Consider the following 18,336-nt stretch of genomic DNA (forward strand, 5'->3'; position numbering starts at 1 on the left):
AATGTGCCTCTCTAAAATTGCTAGTTCTACACCCCCAATGCACTCTATTTGAACATTCAATGTTATTTTTTTAATATCCTTGTGACTGAGAGTCCATTTCTGCAGTTTTGCATTGTATACCATTATGACTTTCAATGACAGTTTGAACCTTCTTCAGGAGCATTCCAAAGGGAGTTGTGACTGATCCCTTAAGGACACAACTCTGGCAGAGGGGGTGTAGTTGGCAGAATATTCGTTCAAAATTTGGTTTAAGATTGGCCAAAAAGCTAGAGGGGTTGGCAAACAAATAACGACAGACCATTAGTGCTTTATAATACATGCCTCTCTCTATATGTACCTGTCAATGATGACGGGATCCGAAGGCGTCTCATTTCTGTTCCCACAACTTTTTTTGTCACAGCAGCGGCTGTAAAACATGACATTGGATAGTCATTTGCTGATCATAAATCAATGCATCCAACGCACGGCGAAGGCAAGAAGGACATGACATGAGTCTCCTCTATTGGTTCAACCTCTTTTCAATGAAATCAAGGTTACACATTTTTGCACATCAGTGTTCTCCAAATTTTATCTTGAATTTTGTAATCGTAAAACACCGAAAAATACTTTTCTATGTTGACATTAAAACAGCAAACGAAAAGCCACAAAGTTCTTAATACTGCAATACAAGTTTGAAGCGGTTATATTTTCTGGCTCTCGAACTTTAGTTCTTCATGTTATGCATAATTACTGTTCTTTTGAAATGGCAGTGAAATGCCAAATATATAAACAAGCCATGATGTAACCAACAAAGTTGTCATCAAATAGTCGAGGGATCAGGGAGGAAGAATGCGGGCACAATGGTTGGCAGAAATGCACGCCGGCTGAAGACAACCCCTTGGCACAGCACTTAGTGCAAAGGCCGTGTGTTACTGCGCCATTAACAAGCGAAAAATTTTGCCGACAATATAGGAGAGCTTGTTTTAAAGCCGGGCCTCCATCGATTTTGATACCCATGATAAAGTGTGATGTAATCTTACATATGAGTAAGCACTGAGGGTTAAGTGGGTGTAGGAGTATGGGATGATGGTGGGATGCTTTAGGGGTATGTGGTTGGATCATAAGGGAGAATTAAAGAGATGGGAAGGAAGAGGGACTGTAAAATATTCAATGTATTCTGAAGGAGGAAGGACATTGAGATATTAGTATGAGGGAATTGAGAGACAATATATCCTGGGGTCATTTAATGTATAGTACTAAAAAGGCAATCCGTTGGGACAGGCTGCTTAATGTACCCAGCCTTAAAGGAACACAACATAAGGAACTGTTGCAAAAATAAAAAATCATTTTATGGATTTCAAAATTTATAAAATTGCTTTCATCACGATCAGGTCATCCTATGACCGAGACAGGGTGTTTTTATCTGTGCTTACGTTGTCAATACCAAGAATGGATACTAACATGTATGTGGACTTGATAAGTTCTCCAACGTTATTGCACAAGTGTCTTCTAAACATACGAGCAGCGATTATCTCATCATACTTTTTACCTCCGCCACCAAAGGTGGATGGTGGAATGAGGCCATATTTATGATGTGCAGGGAAGAAGGCGAACATCAGAAAAAAAATTGAGAAATTGAGAAGAGAAGGAAAAAGAAGAATGATGGCAAAGAGACAAAGGACGCCAAAAGCCAAAAGGGAGTGTGAGAAGAGTTGGGAAAGGAGGGAGAAAAGGTTCAGAGGAGATTTTAAAATAAATTAAGGGAGGGAAGGGAAAGAGCACTTAAAAAGTACGACTACTCCATCCAATGAGACCATACTCTGTTCAGAGCATTGGTGCTGCCTAAGCAGTCTCCTTGGCTACTGGACACAATCCTGGACAGGTCACCACTCCGACACAGGTTACCAGCAAGCTGGCATTCATTTTGCCAACCTCAGGATGACAAAGCCTGGTGTTGGCTTAGTGGTTAGGGTGGCGGCTTGGGATCCTAGGGTCCTGAGTTCAAGCTCCGTTGGCCGCTGAATTAAAATACACCAGGAGGTTGACTCAGCCTGTCATCTTTCCGAGGTCGGCAAAATGAGCACCAGTGTACTGGTAAGGGGGACACTGCATCAGCGGCATAGCCGCGTCCCAACCAATGATGCAACCAGCAGCCATAGGCTGCACTCGAGAGGGAGAGAGGGAGAGAGGGAGAGAGGGAGAGAGGGAGAGAGGGAGAGAGGGAGAGAGGGAGAGAGGGAGAGAGGGAGAGAGAGAGAGAGAGAGAGAGAGAGAGAGAGAGAGAGAGAGAGAGAGATGACAGGCTGAGTCAACCCCACCTGGTATTGATTCAACAGCTGAGTGGGATTTGAACAGGATCCTAGGATCCCCAGCACACCACCTTAACCATTAAGGCAACACCAGCACACTACTACTACTACTACTACTACTACTACTACTACTACTACTACTACTACTACTACTACTACTACTACCACTACACCACAATAAAATCCACCTTATTGGGTTTATCATGGGGGAAAGTATTTGGCCCAAGTCTTCCACAAACTGGCGAGTCAGGCCGAATGTTCAACCGAAGGTGACTTGGGCAGGAAATTTGTAATTTACTCAGAGTGCTGGTGATAACTTGCCTACTCTTTGCAAAAGACACCGTGGAGCCTTTAGCGTCCACCAACTAGTACTAGTCGACGTCACACCCAGCTTAACGTACACCAAAGGGACGACACACTTCCTGATGCAACGCCCTGCCTGTGAAACACTAATCTGACAGTTTATAGTTGTCCCGGAAATGAAACCCAGACGAGGCGGATCACAGGTAAGTGTGCTACCTTGCGAAATCCTGCCAGGATGTTGTTGGAGCATTAGGAAGGCATACAAATTCAGCCATATTCGTGTAGGTAATAAAAAGATGACCCCCATATTTGGAGCCGTCTCTGATGATAATTTCTTGGCAAATAAGAAATTATTAACGAAAACAAAAATATTTAACGAAAAGGTGTGTGTGTGTGTGTGTGTGTGTGTGTGTGTGTGTGTGTGTGTGTGTGTGTGTGTGTGTGTGTGTGTGTGTGTGTGTGTGTGTGTGTGTGTGTGTGTGTGTGTGTGTGTGTGTGTGTGTGTGTGTGTTACAAAGAATGTGACCCGAGAATGCAGTACAGTATTTTAAAGAGAGGCAGCAGAGTGGGGAAGACACACCTCCCACCACTTCAATTTGGCGGGAACGCTGCCACGTGGCCAGCGTGATCGATGAGTGTGAAACGCCGACGGCAAGGAAAGCACTTCCGGGAGCGATCAATTGTCTGTACCTTGCATTCTGTTGGCCCGACACGCATCCGGCTTTTTGGGCGGCGAGCTCATCCGACTGTAAAAAAGGGACCGTCGGACATTGTAAGAGCTTTTAAAACACGATAAAATTCACGCCCTGATTATTTATGTCGCATTAAACATCGAGGTGAACAAACGTTTCGCCACATTTACCAATATCCCTGTTTGCGTGTCTTTCAATCTCAAAGCACGATCATATATAATCGGCGAGGTTTCATCATACATTAACGTAACGACATAATTGGCGCAGAATGCTCCTCGATAACTGCATTGTAATTGCACTTTAATTGTGCAATGATTACAACACAATCGCATGTTGGAAATACCAATCCAAGCAAACGGCCCAAGGGAGAAAGTTTGGAGCAATGAAGTTCGCATGTTTTCAATGAGGTCGACGATTCACTACAGTTTACAGGTGTTGTACGCCATGTTGTACCTGGCTAAAGCAGTCAGAGCCGTGGCCACATCATGACAAGGGTTCAATTATCGATGCTCTCTGTGCCAGAGACGGGCGTTCCTTGTAAAATCGTCTTGTTCCGGAAATGCATATTGATCACGACCGTTCGATCGATCGAATCGATTCAGACTCTGGAAAGACGCGGGAAATGCGTCACTTTCCGCGTAGACCATCGTGTGCAGTTCTTTAGTTGCTACAAGCAGCGTTGAAGGTAATTGTGCTTCTTTACGTATGAACCCTCCTGCCAGGCTCGCTTCATTGGCCTACAGGTGTGCGCACTCGCCTGGGTGAGAATCTCGACCCAGTTGTAAACTATCACCATGGTGTTTCACAAGGATGTTGCATTGGAGATCCCATGGTGGCTTTTCCAAAGAGTAGGTGAGTTACAGTCGGCATCATGAACCAATCACAAATTCCTGCACCTTCACTGCAGTACCCTGTGATGGAGTGGTGACCGGTCGAGGATTCATTCTTGCTTTGAAACGTTTCTCTCTTTCTTGACCTCAATGCCAGGGTAACACTCTTACAAGACATGTCTGCACACACGTGTCGAAGTGTTGAAACGTTCGGATGGACTTACTTGGAGTATCAAAAAAAAATACTCCTCGAATGAGGTACTCATAAGAGTGCAAGATACCTTGATGTTTTTAAAATATATTTTTCATTGCATAAGTTTGAATAATTAGGCAAACAACATATGTGTATCTCATTGATATGATTAAATAGGAAGTTATACTTTTTGGATGTTGTGACTTTGACTCTTGTTAATATCTTATTCGAATAACTTTCTGAACAGCCCGTGTTTGTAATCCATCCATCCATTGGGACCATACTCTGTAGAAGGCATTGATGCTGCCAAAGCAATCGCCTGGGCTGTTGAGCACAATCCTAGACAGGTCACCACTCTGACACAGGACACTCGAATGGCTCAATCATCCCAGCAAGCAGGTACTCATTTTGCTGACCTCAGAAGGTCGGCAAACTGAGTCAACCACACCTAGTATTAATTCAACGGTAAAAGCGGGATTTGAACTTAGGACCCAAGGATCCCAAGCCCACCACCCTCAACATTAAGCCAACACCAAGCTTATGTATGTAATGCGCACAGGATATCGAGCCGGCGAACAAAACGTTTGCATTTACCGGTATGTGAAAGTAAATACAAGAAGGTGATAAATATTGAGAGAAAATGATATGTTTATGATGAACTTCTGAAATTTAATGCATAACAATATTGCAAAGCAGAAGATGAATCAGCTTCGCATTGGGGTCCGAATAAAAGTCCTCATTAGACCACAAGTGCCTTGAGGTTTTGAACCAAGAATGAACATGTGATCCAACTGAATGCATTTTGACAACATTACATACCATCAAGTATGTATATTATATATATATATATATATATATATATATATATATATATATATATATATATATATATATATTTATATATATCAGCTTTGGTGCAAGTCACACGAGTCCATTTATTACATCATAAGAGCCATAAATATATGGTTGGCAAAGCCATACAGGTAGGAGCGAAAAGCCAAGTTTAACTTCTTTGAAGTTTAATCAATTTCAACTCTTCTTTATATACATGGCTTAATCATGATAGAATAAAGAGAAGAGTGCAAAGGCTCATTGAAACAGGATTAATTATATACAGTATGAGCAGTCCCCAATGGCATCCTCACCTGCACATAATCTCGTGCGTGAGAAGCACCCGACACATCTCGGGGTTTTTGTCTTGTCCTTCGTATATGATCGCCTGCAAGACAAATCATTCAAATGGCCTCATCGTCGAAAGGAAAAGTTGATCTTCAGGGGTCATGCCATCCATAGCAAAGGAGGAACTGACATCACCACTAGAAAATGATAATATCAACAATAAAGTTTTTCAATGATGCTCAAAGTCAGTGTCCATTAAGACAACACAGAGTTATAATATTGGAAAAAAAAAACCCCACCAATATTGTGTACTTCATATCCTTAAAATATCAGGTGAATGTCGTGGCATATACTACGAGGCAATACAAGTCAAAACTGACATCAGGGAATCCTGCTGATGCGAGCCGAAAAGAATGACAAAGATATGGCATCATGTTCAAGCATTCACTTTGATCCGGTCATGGAGTGTTTGTTTTCAAAGGCAATTTTAAAGCTCGTGTTCTTCACAGACAAGGTACAGCTCGATGCAGGCAGGCGGCAGTTTCCGTAGCATATGAAGGTTGTACTCAGACAAATTAATAGTATATATTGTCTAATATTCATCCTTTCTGAAAAGTAAAATGCTGAACCAGATTAGAACAGCGTAAGCAAGCAAAAAATTTTCATGAATAATAAATAATTAAATATTGTCCTTCCAGCTGGCCTTGAGGAATCTCCAAACACGTTATAGACAAGAAGCACTCCATTCCCAGAGCATAACATTGGGCATCTGGTGCGGTTATAGACCAGGGAGGATTCCAATTACAAGGTCAAGTTGACCAGCCTGCTCTATATCATGCAGGCAATTTGGCCAAAGAAGAGGTAGAAAGATAGCGTGGGATCGGTAATCTAAACTTTGCAGAGAGGATAGTCGGCTTAACAACTTCAAACGACAAATATGATGCAATTTATTCTCTCCCAGCTTGGAGTGCGCCAAATGATGGGTTTAGTCGAATCCAGTTTCATCAAAGATAGAATCCCAGTGCAGAAGGCTTATAAGGCAAAGCAAGCTACCGTGCTGGCCATCTTCACACTACATTATAAACACTTTACGTGCCATTAACGATGACCAACACTCAAGAGATTCTTCAGCCTAAGCCTGAATGGAGTGGTAATGGAGTGACATTTAGTGAGTGTGTGTGTGTGTGTATGTGTGTACACACACAAAAAGAGGTTAAGCACACCTACAAAATGATACTATTTGCAAAAACAACCATTGAATGAAATTCAAATTTTCCTTCAAACAAAATAAAAGAATCCTCCATGCATAGACTGTATTTTCCATTCATCACTGGACCATGGAAATTTTACACACCTGGAGTCTACCACATAGTAAGGGTACCAACTTTTAAAAATAAAACAACACTTTGACCTGGTCGAGGGTTAGAGAAAGTAATATCTATGCATACTTCCATTGGCAGACCGTCTTAGTGAAGGCCAAATATTATTGGGGTGAACAATGCTGGAACAGCCTACAGTGAAATTAGATGTCAACCTGGCGTCCATCGGACTTATCAGCAGATTATTTTATTTACACCGAAAGGGAAGTGTCAAGTCAAAAACCTAAGAGGGGCCCCTTGTGTGAAAAAGCAAAGAAAGATGGGAAAATGTAGGATGAGGTATCACAGATGATTGGCTACAGTAAAATAAAGATGGGGTGAGGGACTTCAGGGAACTTTGCAGACAAGCAAGGAGCATTCCAGATGGCACCAGCAGTGCAATCTAGTGGCCCGGAAGGGCCTCCCAGAATCCCGTGCTTGGTGCAGCTCCAGTTGCGTACTGGCAGAGAAGGGGACCTGAGATTATGCCCCAGATGATGAGGCAGGCTCCCAGGGTGTTATATCCAAGTTTGGGCCTTTAGCTTTCTGGCAGCAAGACTATGGGACCACCGATTCCAACGGTACCTTCTAGCAGGCACTGCAGCACCAAAAATACAACCCATAAGGCAGAAACAATACCAAAATCCCACAAACCCACCCATCTGGCAGCCTGCCTCAAGAGCTTGCAAAAGAATGAATGTTCCGAGAAGAATGAATGAATGTGCACTCCTTAGGGGCAGGATTGGTCGGAAAACATCAACAAACCAATGATGTTCAAGACAGACCATGATCTGGATGACTCAGAGTGACCTCGAACAGAAAATGCATGAGCTCTGATCAGGTTTGTTAGACGTATTCACTTTGCCACAATCACAGTGTTGAGGACGAATAAAATCTCCCTCAGAGGTGATCCACAATGACCGAAACCAGCTCCGTGCTGCAGGTTACAAAGCCAGGAGACCAATAAGACACCCACTTTTCACCCCAGAACACAAAGCAGCCCACTTGGCATGTTGCTGGGCATGTTAACACTGGAATCTCACATCCTAAAATAAGTTCCATTGGTCTGATGAGCATCAATTTTCCTGTACATGACTGATGGTAGAACCCTGGTTTGGCGGCAACTTAGCACACCCCAAACAGCTAAGAACATTGGAGAGTCCATCCCATTTGGTGGCAGATCCGTGATACTCATAATACGGGGCTGCCTCTTGTATGAGTGTAAACTTGACCTCACTGTACAAGGTAACCAAACAGGCAAAAATAACCATTGATAAATTTTGCATCGTGTTGTTGTCCCACATTTTGACAACCACTCACTTCTCACAAGACCTGCATTAATGGATGACAATGCAAGACCCCACCATTCTCTTGCAGTTACCAACCGTTTGTTAAACTATACGATCACAACATGCCCTGGCCAGCAAGGATCCCTGATTTAAATCCAAGAGAGAATGTTTGGGACATTATTCGGTGTAGGTTTAAGAAAATGGACCCTCCTGTGCAGACTCCAGCACAGTTGGGAGCTGCTTTGGACCAGGAATGACAACAACTCCCTTTGTGTTCTCTCTGCTGACTTATTCAGGGGATGACAAGGAGGGTTGTAGCAGTCATTCCTTCTAATAGCGCTTCCACATATTATTGAACTTTTGAAACATTCATTGTGTTGTGACATCATTATTAACTGGTCTTGAGGCCAACAGCACAGGATCTATTGCTATCAGCCCCATTCTCAAGTCATAATGTCTGTGTTAAAACAGTGCCATTACATACATCCTCGTTTGTGAATTTTTCTGAAAAAAAAACTCAACAAAATCCCCAAATTTGTGTCAAGTCATTTGTCAAACATGCATACTCTAGGAAGATGTGGCTTTTTTTTTTTATAGAAACGCTCCAATTTCAGAATAATTTCCGTGGTTATTGCGCTGATCCAGGAAAAACAAACCCGTGCTGAACGTTATGCCATGTGCACGTGTCTTGTGTTACACAGAATGTCCACAAATTACCGTTCCAAATTCAAACCGTAATTAATAAAAAAAGAAATTGGATATGACGATGCAGTTTGCTGCATGTAAAATAACCATTTCATAGAGTTTTATTGACTTTTATTTTGTTTCCAGGTCTGTCCTATGACGAGTGACGTAACATCTACTGCAAATGGCATCCCGACCAGAAAAGGCGCAGTTTGTTTGCCTGGTTCACAGAGACCAAATCAGTGACACGGGTTCAATGAAGCTTCAGGACGCCCGATGGAATGCAATTCGTGAGTGGCACAAAAAATTTATGGAGACCGGTAGCATCCTGAAGAGGAAGGAGGTTAGCCAGCTTGACAATAAAATTTTGAGAAATATTCTTTCACATGCAGCAAACTGCATCGTATCCCATTTCATTTTATTTTATTACCTCCTCCACCAAAGATGGAAGGAGGTTATGTTTTCACCCCTCTCTGTCTGTTTGTTTGTCTGTTTGTCTGTTTGTGTACAGGATATCTCAAAAAGTCGTGGAGGGATTCGAATAAAATTTTGTGGGCAGGTTAGGTGTGTGACAAGGACAAACTGATTACATTTTGGTGAAGATCCGGATCCAGATCTGACTACTCAAATTTTAAAGTGATTCTTCACCATTGAGAAATAGGGTGTAACTGATACACAGCACGATATCTCAAAACGTTGTGGACGGATTGGGTTGAAACTTGGTGGACAGGTTGGGTGTGTGACAAGGACAAATTGATTCGATTTTGGTGAAGATCCGAATCCGGATCTGGATACGAGATTTATGTAAGTTTTTAAGTGATTCTTCACCATTGAGAGATAGGGCCAAAAACGATATATAGCATGATATTGCAAAAATGTATTGGGCCGGATATGTTCCACTGGATCAGGCATTGCGCGGCGGAGGTATACGCTCTACCGAGTACCCTTCTAGTTATGGTTTGAATTTGGAATGGTAATTTGTGAACACCATGTGTGTGTATACTCGTATATACTCTATTTGTGTATGTGTATGAATGTATGTATACACACACACACACACAATTATGTGGCATAACTTTATTTTTTTTGAAAATGAGATGTTTATTGTGCGCCTGACAATACAAAGCAATAAAGGGAGTAGAGAGAGTCGTGTGCCATATCTCTCTGGAAGAGAAGGAGAGAGGTTGTGGAGGAATGAGAGAAGAGAACACGTCATCACCCACATGTTCCAAATAATGATGCTTTGTGGAAGAGGAGTGGTTCATGATTCGTATCATTGCTCATTTATTTCGTTTTTTTTACACACTATATTAAATAATGCATTTTTTCAGACTTTGGTACGATCAAGGTGAATCAAAGAGTGCATTATTCTGCACGTCATCACCCATGTGATCAGGTAAAGGATTCTTATGTGGACGAGGAGTGATTCATCATTTGTGTCAATGATCCAAATCTCCTTATTGATCTGTAGGTTTTTTTTTTCCTTTTCTGACAGTTTCGCAGTTTGGGTTTTGTGTGAACTTTAACTAGTAATACTCACTCGCTCTCTCCGGAAGCGAAATATTGTGTCTGTGAATCACGAAAGCAGGAGAAAGGAAAGCGGAAATCGATGCATTTTTTTTTATCGACAAATACATATATACAGACATGAAATTGGCATATCTTCATTTGAAATATGAAAATTTAACTGGAAACTTGCACTGCTACAAGACATATAGTTTTAGACAGATGAGTTGGTTTATAAAAAAGGTACCACGAAAATTACACGAATAGGGATATACACTCTAACTTAGAGGATTATTTTCAGAATAAGCGTCATCAATTCCCACCTTCAATACCCCATACTTGTGGACAACCATCTGCACTATTCCACGTCTACAAATGAAAATTGCAAGTCGTCTCCCCACCCTCAGGGATGGTGAAGGATGGTAAAGATTTGTTTCCCATAACCTTACTCTTGGTACCTTGAAGATGTATGCAAAATTTGAAGGAAATTGGCCAAACAGTTTTCGATTCCATAAGGTTAAGACACATATATCGAAATAAAATTACCAAAAGTTAGTATGAACATGCACCTCACATTCACAAGTGTTGTTTTATTTACTTTTTCAAAAGAAAAAATAAACATTCACATTACATTTGAGAGCCCCTTAGAATCGCATAACGACGCACACGCGCGCGCGCACACACACACACACACACACACACACACACACACACACACACACACACACACACGTTGCTGTATTTCCTCCACCAAACCCATGCCTCACTGCACTCAATCATTTATGCAGCACCATATGGTGCAATGCTAAGTGGTTTCTTACTTGCACATAGTCAGTTATAGTGTTGAGCTGACGTCACGAAACACGTGTATACATACTGACACCGATCAAGTCATGGTGTGACACAGACATATAGATGAAGCTTTAAGCCAAAAATGTAGCAGATAACCTGCTTCAATCTACACGATGGTCTTGTTCCGTGATGACACATGCATTGCACAATTTCACAAAATGACATCGGAAGACTGCGACGATGCTTCTTAGGATGTTCGTTATGAAACAATAACCATGAACAAATCACTCAACAGGTTGATGCTGCATCAGGTAACATCTGAACAGCAGATGCTCACTGGGTTTCGCTAAAGATTATCATAACTTTTGCTTTAGTCTTAAGTATAAATGAACAGTCCTGGTAAAAGTAGAACAGTTGGCGAACCACATTTCCAAGTTGGCTGCCAAAGCCAATCATGGACTCCATTGTGTAAAGTCCTTCCATGGCACACTTTAACTCTTATCCACCGACAAAGCATTCATCCGCAGCTTGATGGAGTATTGCTCTCCCCTCTGGGCTGCCCCCCCCTCCATTCCTCACACCTTGCTCAGCTTGATGCCATGTAATCCAAGGCCTTCAAGATCATTGGAATCTTCCACGATGAGGGTCTATGGCCTATCACTTCAAGTTGCAGACAAGTCGGTGGTCTCTCTGTCTTCTACCAGCTCCTTCCTGGTTTTGAGCCCTCTGCTCTCTTCATACTTCCTCCCCATCCCCTACCCCAGGATTCTTTAGGGCACACATGGTCTGCCATCAACCTCCTCTGGAGAAACTCTCAAAATCCATGATCACTGCTCACCTGCACTCATTCCTTCCTCCTTTTTCCCCACCTGTTGAACCAACTTCCACATTCTTTTCGATCTCATTTTTCCCTCCAGGTCTTCAAGACAGATGTTCATCATCTCAGATCAGCCCACATCCAAAAACCATTACCTTTTATATCCCCATTACTCACCTCTTTCCAAGTTTCCAGTTCTTCCTTCCTGAGAGTTTGCTTCTGTATCTATCTTATCCAGCCTGTGTGACCTCCTGAAGCCCTAATTCTTCTCCACATCCCTTATTTATCTGAGTCTCCCTCTATTTTGTCCCTCAACCCTGCTGTTGACGTGTTCCTCCTCCCTCCCTCTATTTTGTCCCTCAACCCTGCTGTTGGCATGTTCCTCCTCCCTCCCTCTCTTTCTACTGTTCCTTTTGTTCTGTCATGTCCTTATCCATTCTTTGTTCTAGCTCCTCCATGAGTCAAGACTTTGCATCAAATAAAATAAAAACAGCTGAATGATATTTTCATTCGATTTCTTTGTGCTTTGCTTCAGTTTCAGAACAAAAATTGAGTCGGGGTACACCATCCAATTTGGCCAGACAATGTTACATTGAAGAAGCTGCAATAATATGCAGACGTTACGTTGAGAAACTTTTGCGTTGATGCCATAAATAACGCACCTAGCTGTGATAATAACATGATGTAATGTACTAATGTACTGGTGATATCTAAGTTCAGAAAACTACATGTGACACGTTCCCCCAATCTCTCCCTCCTTCCCTTCCTGTAATCCCCAATTCCCTGAACCAATCCAGGATATTCCTGCCTCGATTTATACACCTTTATAAAAATGGCGCGTTGGAAATTAAACGAACTGTGGTCTCACTCAATATCACTCTCGTTTGTATTTCAGGTTTTTCCATCATTATGACATACCGTCTCCATTTCAACTGCTTATTATCATTCTTCCTCCATTTATATTTCCTCCCTGTTGTGCGATGTGCATGATGATGCTGAGAGATTTCCACACGGCCATTCCACCATATTTCCAGTTGAAGGACACACTCGCCTCGCCATGTCGGGGGCTTTTTAACGTTATAACCTCAATCCGTGGGGAGTCGTTTACATCTCACGAGGCTGTGTCGTTTCACACTGCGGTAAAAGTGGAGCCGGAGGGGATGGCGCTCGAATCCACCGCAGGGTGTGGCACTTTAATCCACCTCAGCATATGACTGCTGGGTAAGTCAATCCACCGCAGTGTAAGGTGCTCAAATCCACTGAAGGATAAGCTGCTCAAATCCATCACTAGGTAAGGCGCTTGAATCCATTACAAAGTAAGGTGCTCAAAATCCACCACAAGCTATTGTACTCAAATCTGCAGTATGCATCTCCTCCATGGGATACTTCTGCGACTCGGTGCAAACTCGGCGTTTCTGGCTCATTTTACCCACTTTACAGCCTGTTTACCTCTGATAAAAAGTGTGGGTATGGGGGAATGAAGCTGTAGATGCTTGTGGTTGGGTGGTGATCAAAAAGAACCCAGGCATGCCAAATCAGCAGGCTGAACCCATGCATTGGAAGTGGGCCATTGTGAATAGCAAAGAGTTTGAAATGTGAGAGTTAATCAAAATTCTGCACAATGCAGGTACTCATGTGCGGCATGTACAGATATTTAGTCATATGCTTCATGATGTGTGCATCGTGCGTCACGACTCCGTGTAATCCTGAAGTGCGGTGGCACATCAAGCGCATGTCACCAGAAATGATTACACGTGGGTTTAACAGTGACTTCATGGTAAAGGAGTGGCCTTATTGGGGTTCACATGACAAAAAAAGGTGTGAAGAGCACATTGTATTGCGGATGTGACCTGTGGGCACAACATGCCATTTTTTTTTTTTTGTAATCTCGTGTGACTTTAGATTTTTGTATTGCAGGTTTTGTGAGACTGCAATCTACAAACAATGAACATTGCGGAGAAAATGGCGTTTGCACATTGTGGCACCTTGCGATGGGATGCACAATCAAACCTATTCACCTGTGATACAATTCACATGCAGCACAGTCTGAACAGAAATGGTCGCTCAATTTTGCAACCACTATTTAACCCAACAACAACAAATCCAAGAGAAATCTATTACATAAAGATACATTAATCTAATGGCAGTATATTCATTTCTGCACTCTACATGGGACAAGTAACTGATGAAAGAAGACATCAGTGAGAGTGAGAACCAACAGGGAGTCCAAAAGGTGGGAGATAGAAATGTTCTAAATCTTCTTTGTGAGCAGCCACGTCTATGGTCCTACCTGATAAACATTCAGTGACATCACGTACATTAACACTTTACTTGACCTGTCTGGAGTATTCAAATACGATTTTTTTTTTACTACGATAATCTACCTACCTTTTAAAGAATGTATGAGTGTGTGTGTGTGTGTGTGTGTGTGTGTGTGTGTGTGTGTGTGTGTGTGTGTGTGTGTGTGTGTGTGTGTGTGCACGCGCGCGCGCGCATTGGGGCTGTACATAGAATTCGTGATTCTTTTTTGACAGTATTTTGACACTTTACCTCCCCGCTGTGATGCTCAGTGACCCTTTGCTTGACCCCAACCTAATAAATACCTGACTGTGAATGAGAGTGATGGAGCATTTTTATTTTGATCAGCTTCCATTCTGCAATATTTTTTTTTTTTTTTTTCGGTGGCATCTGAGAGCTCAGTCAATGAGTTTGTGCTGCCCTTAAGCTCCCTTCAAATTTTACAAACTTCGTGTTCAACTTCCTACTTTCCCGTTTTCTGAAATGCCCTCTCATATCTTTGAATTAATGATTAAAATGGCACCTCTGTCAATTTTGGATGAAATGAACCAAAAATAAGGATATTCCAAATTGACCTGTCCCTTCATGGTGAATATAAACCCAAGATGGATAGTGTGCATGAGAAGACGGTGTCAGGCGACTGTGATTCTGACATCATCCTCCCTCCCCCCGCCAACCATGCCATGCTCTGAGAAACCGACCCCAAAGCGGCACATATTTTGTCTACAACCCTACACACACATTATATGTATATATATACATATGCATATGCATATGCATGTGTATGTGTATGTGTGTATGTATATATATATATATATATATATATATATATATATATATATATATATATATATATATATATATATATATATACACATAAACATACATATGTACAGTGCTTTCAGAAAGTATTCATACCTCTCAACTCTTGTCACATTTTGTTGTGTTACAGCCTGAATTTAATTTAAAATGGATTAAAGTTAAATTTTTTGTCACCAATCTACAAAAAATACCCCACAATGCCAAGATGAAAAAATGTTTTTCGAAATTTTTACAGTTTAATGAAAAATGAAAACCTGAAATGTTTTGCATCAATAAGTATTCAACCCCCTAAGTCAATACTTTGTAGAAATGCATTTAGCAGCAATTACAGCTTTGAGTCTTCTTGGGTATGTCTGTATCAGCTTTGCATATCTGGATTTGGGGATTTTCTCCCACTCTTCCTTGCAGATTTGCTCAAGCTCTGTCAAGTTGGATGGGGAGTGTCAGTGAACAGTAACTTTCAAGTCTTTCCACATATTTTCAATGGGATTCAAGTCTGGCCATTGGCTGGGCCATTTAAGGACTTTCATATTCTTGTTCTGAAGCCATTTCAGTATTGCTTTGGCTGTATGATTGGGGTCATTGTCCTGTTGCAATGTAAATCTTCGCTGCAGTCTAAGGTCTTTTGCACTCTGAAGCAGGTTCTCCTGAAGGATTTGCCGATATTTGGTTCCATTCATTGTTCCATCTATCTTTACAAGTCTCCTAGTCCCTGTTGCTGTAAAGCATCCCATAGCTTGATGCTGCCACCACCATTCTTCATGGTAAAGATGGTGTTAGATGAGTGATGAGCTGTGCTTGGTTTCTGCCAGATGTAGCACTTTGCATTCAGGTCAAAGAGTTCAATTTTCATCTCATCAGGCCACAGAATAATTTGCCTCATGCTCTCAGAGTCTTTCAGGTGTCTTTTTGCAAACTCCAGGCTTGCTGCCACGTATTTTTCTCAGGAGTTGCTTCTGTCTGGCCACTCTCCCATACATCCTACATTTGTGAAGTGCTGCAGCGACTGCTGTTCTTATGACAGGTTCTCCCATTTGTGCCAAGGAACTCTGAAGTTCTGTGAGAGCGGTCATTTGATTCTTGATCACCTCCCTGACAAAGGTCCTTCGTGCCTGGTTGCTCAATTTGGTCAGACAGCCAGCTCTAGGAAGCATTTGCAGAGTTCCATATTCTTTCCCTTTCCTAATGATGGATCTCGCTCTGCTCTTGGGAACTCTCAACATTCTCTAGAAATTATTTTATACCCTTCCCCAGATATATGTCTCCTCCCATTTCTATCTCGGAGTTGTACGGACAGTTCCTTAGACTTCATGGTGGAGTTTCTGCTCTGACATGCACTGTCAACTGTGGGACCTTGTATAGAAAGGTGTGTTTCTTTCTAAATCATGTCCTATCAATTGAATTGGCCACAGGTGGATTCTAATCATGTTGGAGAGACATCTCAAGGATTTCACCTTTTCATTTTTAATTTATTTGTAAAGATTTCTGAAACATGATTTCACTTTGTCATCATGGGGTATTTTGTGGAGACCGGTGACAAAAATTTCAATTAAATCCATCTGCAATTCAAGCTGTAACACAACAAAATGTGACAAAAGTCGAGGGGTGTGAATATTTTCTGAAGGCACTGTATATGCATTTACGGTATACATCCATACCTATTATATGTATGTGTATAAATATGTATATGTACGTATCTATAACTTGCGTACTTGTAATTTGTGAAAACTTCACGGGATCTCAGTCCACACCTTCTAAATGAAGTTGGCAGGTTAGGAAGTTATGAATTATGGTGTGAGGTAAACATGCGGCCCACCATAAAGATTTACCTGTTTCGTCATTGAATCGATGAGCCTGACGTAAATATCTTGCTCCGTTCGAATTCCTGAAAAGGGTGACAGTTAGTATAGCGTCGAAGCAGAGAGGATCAATGGGTAAATAAGAACACATTCTATTTATATATTAAAAAAAATAATGTGCCCAAAGGGTAAATAAGAATACTATGTGTGTGTATATATGTTGTTGTTCGTCTTTCGGCTGCTCGCGTTAGGGGTCGCCACAGCGGATCATCCGTTATGATCCGCATACTGATTTGGCACAGGTTTTACGCCGGATGCCCTTCCGGACGCAGCCCTGGTCGCGTCTTACGACACAGGGATATGGATTGGGTTTCACCATGATTCCGGGCTGCCCTCCACCCTCTCATAGCGCGGCCCAGTGCAGAGCTCCCGTCCTCAAGCGATCCTCCAACCCAAGCCTCCGGGTAGCCGGATTACAGGCACACGCCACTACTCCCAGTTTGTGTGTGTGTATATATATATATATATATATATATATATATATATATATATATATATATATATATATATATATATATATATATATATATATATATATATATATATATATATATATATATATATCGTCGAGCGAGAATTAACAGGGTCTATCTGACATTTCATTCAGATATCTGACATCTGACATTTCATTTGTCTGACATGACAAATTTAGAAGAAGTGCATGTAGAAGGGCAACAGAGGAAACTAAGTAAGATTATTTTATGTAACCTTTATATGTACCTGCTATGTAGCACACGATATAAAAATAAAATGTTATGAGATAGCGGCAATTCCACTTTGAATTTTTGATTTCATTTTTCTCAAACTTTAAAAAAACTGTAGGTGGACCCTGTTAATTCTCGGTCGACGATATATATATATATATATATATATATATATATATATATATATATATATATATATATATATATATATATATATATATATATATATATATATATATATATGTATATATCATGCAGTTTACAAAGTTTATGTAAATTATAATATATCTATTTCAGGTGATAATGAAATGCCACTCTTGCCTTGATTGTTTGTAAAATGGACACTGAGATGCACAAACTGCTGAAATTGAGTGAGTCAACAATTTGCTTTAAACATATGGAGGAATGTATTGAGGTCAGCAATTAAAGGTATAAATTGTACACTCGGTTTACGATTGTAAAAACACTTACCAATGAATCTATCACAAACTGTAACTGTCTTGGATTTCACTCTTGCTTTGTGAACTGCATGTACTACACCTGTGGAATTATATTTTGTTTCCTTTCTAGTTAATGTATCTAAATTCTTCCCATCATGCCTGTAGCCTATTTTGAACAGAGAGTGCTGATGATTTGTACAGGTTGGTGATGAATAAAATTACAGACAAAATACTGCAATTAGCAGCTTAATAAAACTGGAATAGTTATGGCCAATGATAAAGGTCACGTTTCACCTCATCGACTTTAGCTGGAGAATCAATCATACATTGTCATCGAATTCA

General features: G+C 41.2%; 1 protein-coding gene across 10 annotated transcripts in view; it reads right to left on the reverse strand.

Moving 5' to 3' along the window:
- The window catches only part of LOC147034480 (transcription factor COE3-like), a 169,641-nt gene that overhangs the window by 124,782 nt on the left and 26,523 nt on the right, over positions 1 to 18,336 (reverse strand). For all 10 annotated transcript variants that reach the window (XR_015058937.1, XM_085883934.1, XM_085883888.1 and 7 more), the window contains exons 4-6: positions 16,821 to 16,876; positions 5,452 to 5,525; positions 338 to 406 (exon numbers count right to left, since the gene is read on the reverse strand). Coding sequence is in view for 9 of the 10 variants with exons in the window: in XM_085883934.1 (XP_085740060.1) it covers positions 338 to 406; positions 5,452 to 5,525; positions 16,821 to 16,876 (199 nt within the window). In the remaining variant the exon portion in view is untranslated. The remainder of the gene's footprint in view (positions 1 to 337; positions 407 to 5,451; positions 5,526 to 16,820; positions 16,877 to 18,336) is intronic.

The sequence above is a fragment of the Eptatretus burgeri genome, chromosome 1 (assembly GCF_056783735.1).
Source record: "Eptatretus burgeri isolate ZD-2024b chromosome 1, Ebu_testis_v1, whole genome shotgun sequence".
NCBI lineage: Eukaryota > Metazoa > Chordata > Myxini > Myxiniformes > Myxinidae > Eptatretus > Eptatretus burgeri.